The sequence below is a fragment of the Plasmodium gaboni genome, chromosome 1, assembly GCF_001602025.1.
Source record: "Plasmodium gaboni strain SY75 chromosome 1, whole genome shotgun sequence".
NCBI classification, from domain to species: Eukaryota; Apicomplexa; class Aconoidasida; order Haemosporida; family Plasmodiidae; genus Plasmodium; species Plasmodium gaboni.
This window is the reverse complement of record NC_031481.1, coordinates 79,433-81,616: the sequence shown is the minus strand read 5'-3', so window position 1 is coordinate 81,616 and position 2,184 is coordinate 79,433. Positions and strand designations below refer to the sequence as shown.

At 18.3% G+C, this 2,184-nt stretch overlaps 1 protein-coding gene across 1 annotated transcript; it reads left to right on the top strand.

The window, feature by feature from the left end:
- Window positions 1-680: 680 nt before the first annotated feature.
- Window positions 681-2,075, top strand: PGSY75_0104200 (StAR-related lipid transfer protein; the record flags this gene model as incomplete). Its single annotated transcript, XM_018783598.1, has 1 exon — window positions 681-2,075. The coding sequence occupies one exon, from the start codon at window positions 681-683 to the stop codon at window positions 2,073-2,075; it is 1,395 nt and encodes a 464-aa protein (XP_018643882.1).
- Window positions 2,076-2,184: the final 109 nt, after the last annotated feature.

Below are 2,184 nucleotides of genomic sequence, written 5' to 3'. Positions count from 1 at the left end.
AAAAAAAAAAAAAAAGTGTTAATTAGAAAATGGAACATTACACATTGTAATAAATGATTTCATAGTGTATATGTATTTTTTTTTTTTTTTTTTTATAATTTTTATATATTTAAGAATAGTATATATTAAATAACAACGGCAGTGTAATAAAAAAAAAAAAAGAAAAAAAAAAAATATATATATATACATATATACATATATACATATATAATATATATATTTGTTTATATGTACCCTTTTGAAATTTATTTTTCATTTTTTTTTACATTTTACTTTTCACGTTTTATTTTTAATTTTTTTTTTTTTTAATTCATTTCCTATGATTTATTTAATTGTATTTCTCATATTATATTTCTATAAAATATTATAATTCACTCAAAAATAAAATAATATTTTATTTATACAATGCAAAATGAGTTCATAAGTTAATAAAGATATATAATAATATTAATATTAAAAAAAAAACACAATATGATATATATATGTAATATATTGTATGTAAAATTTATATATACATATTAAAAAGTGCATTTATATATTATATTAACATTTTCTTTTGTGATTATATAATATATATATTATATTTATTATATATATATATATATATATTTAAATTTAAATTTATTTATATTTATATTTATATTTTTCTTTATATTTATATTTTTCTTTATTTTTTAAAAATGAGTTTAAGAAGAAGAAAATTTATTTTGTTGTCTTTTGTTTTCTTTGTGGTGGAACTGGTAGTTGGATATGATAATATTATTAATAATTATAGGAATATATCAAGAGAAGTAGTATATAATAAGAATGTTGTGATAAATATAAAATTAGATAATAATATTTATAAGAATAAAATAAATAGTAGAATATTAAAAGAAAATAAAGAAGAATCTCTTGAAGCTGCTGCTTTTAATGAGAAAACAAAAGAAGATGTAAAAGAATCTTGTAACTATCATACATCCTCATCAGTATTTAATAATGATAAAGAGAATACATCAAGTTTTATAAAAACTGGTGAATCTTATGAAGGAAATAATATACAAGGTCAAGCTCAAGCTCAAGTAGAAGGAAGTATAGAAAATGCATCTTTAAATTTAAGAACAAAGAATGGAACTTTAATAAATGATGAAATGTTAGATTATTATTTAAATTTTTGTGATCAAGTAAATAATAAAACATTTCCATTTAATGAATGTACAAAATTACATACATCCGATATGGTAACATTATGTAAAAACAATAATGATGAGAAAAGTAAAATAACATATGATTTATTAGGATATGGAGAGATGGATGATGTGTCTGCTTATTCTTTAAGTTATGCTTTAAATGATGTTGAGACTATTAAAGATTGGAATAAAAATATATATAAATTAAATTATTTAAATTTAAAAAAATCTGATATTCAAGAAAAGATTGATAAAAATGAAAAAATAAATGTGAATAAATTTATTTTACAAAATGAAAAAGATGTTCCAGAAGATGAAAGAAAATATTTATATCTTATAAATGGACTTCCATGGCCATTTAAAAGTCAAGATACTATATATGAAGTATATCAAAAATATTATAATAAGAAAAATATGTTATTAATTATAAACAAATCTTTAAATGATGTTTTTGATAATAATAGTAGTTATGCTAGAATTAATAACTATGAAAACTTTTTCTGTATCTATCCTAAAAGTAAAAATTCTTATGATAAAGGAGTTAAATATGTTATGTCAATTATTTATGATGTTAATATTCCTAAATTTATTCAAAATAATATACTTAATCAAATTTTTCCAGATCTTATATTTAACCTACATAATACTTCTGTAGCTATCACAGATAAAACTGTGGGCACAGTTGTAGACTTGTCAAAAAGTGAACAAAACGCTTGGCATGTACATAGTTTAAAAGATGTCAAGCCATCAGATACTCCAATTGTTGAAAATATACCAACTGAACAAGATAATTCTTATGGAATGGGTTTTATTAAAATGATATTTGTTGATGGACCTTATAATTTTTGGATCATCAACGTTAACTTTTTTAAAAAAATATTTGGTTTGTTTTTTAATACGCAATAAAAATGAAAATGTGATATTTTGAAGGGAATAAATATAAAAAAAAAAAAAAAAAAAAAAAAAAAAAAAAAAAATAAAACTTTAAAATATAATATATATATATATAATTATA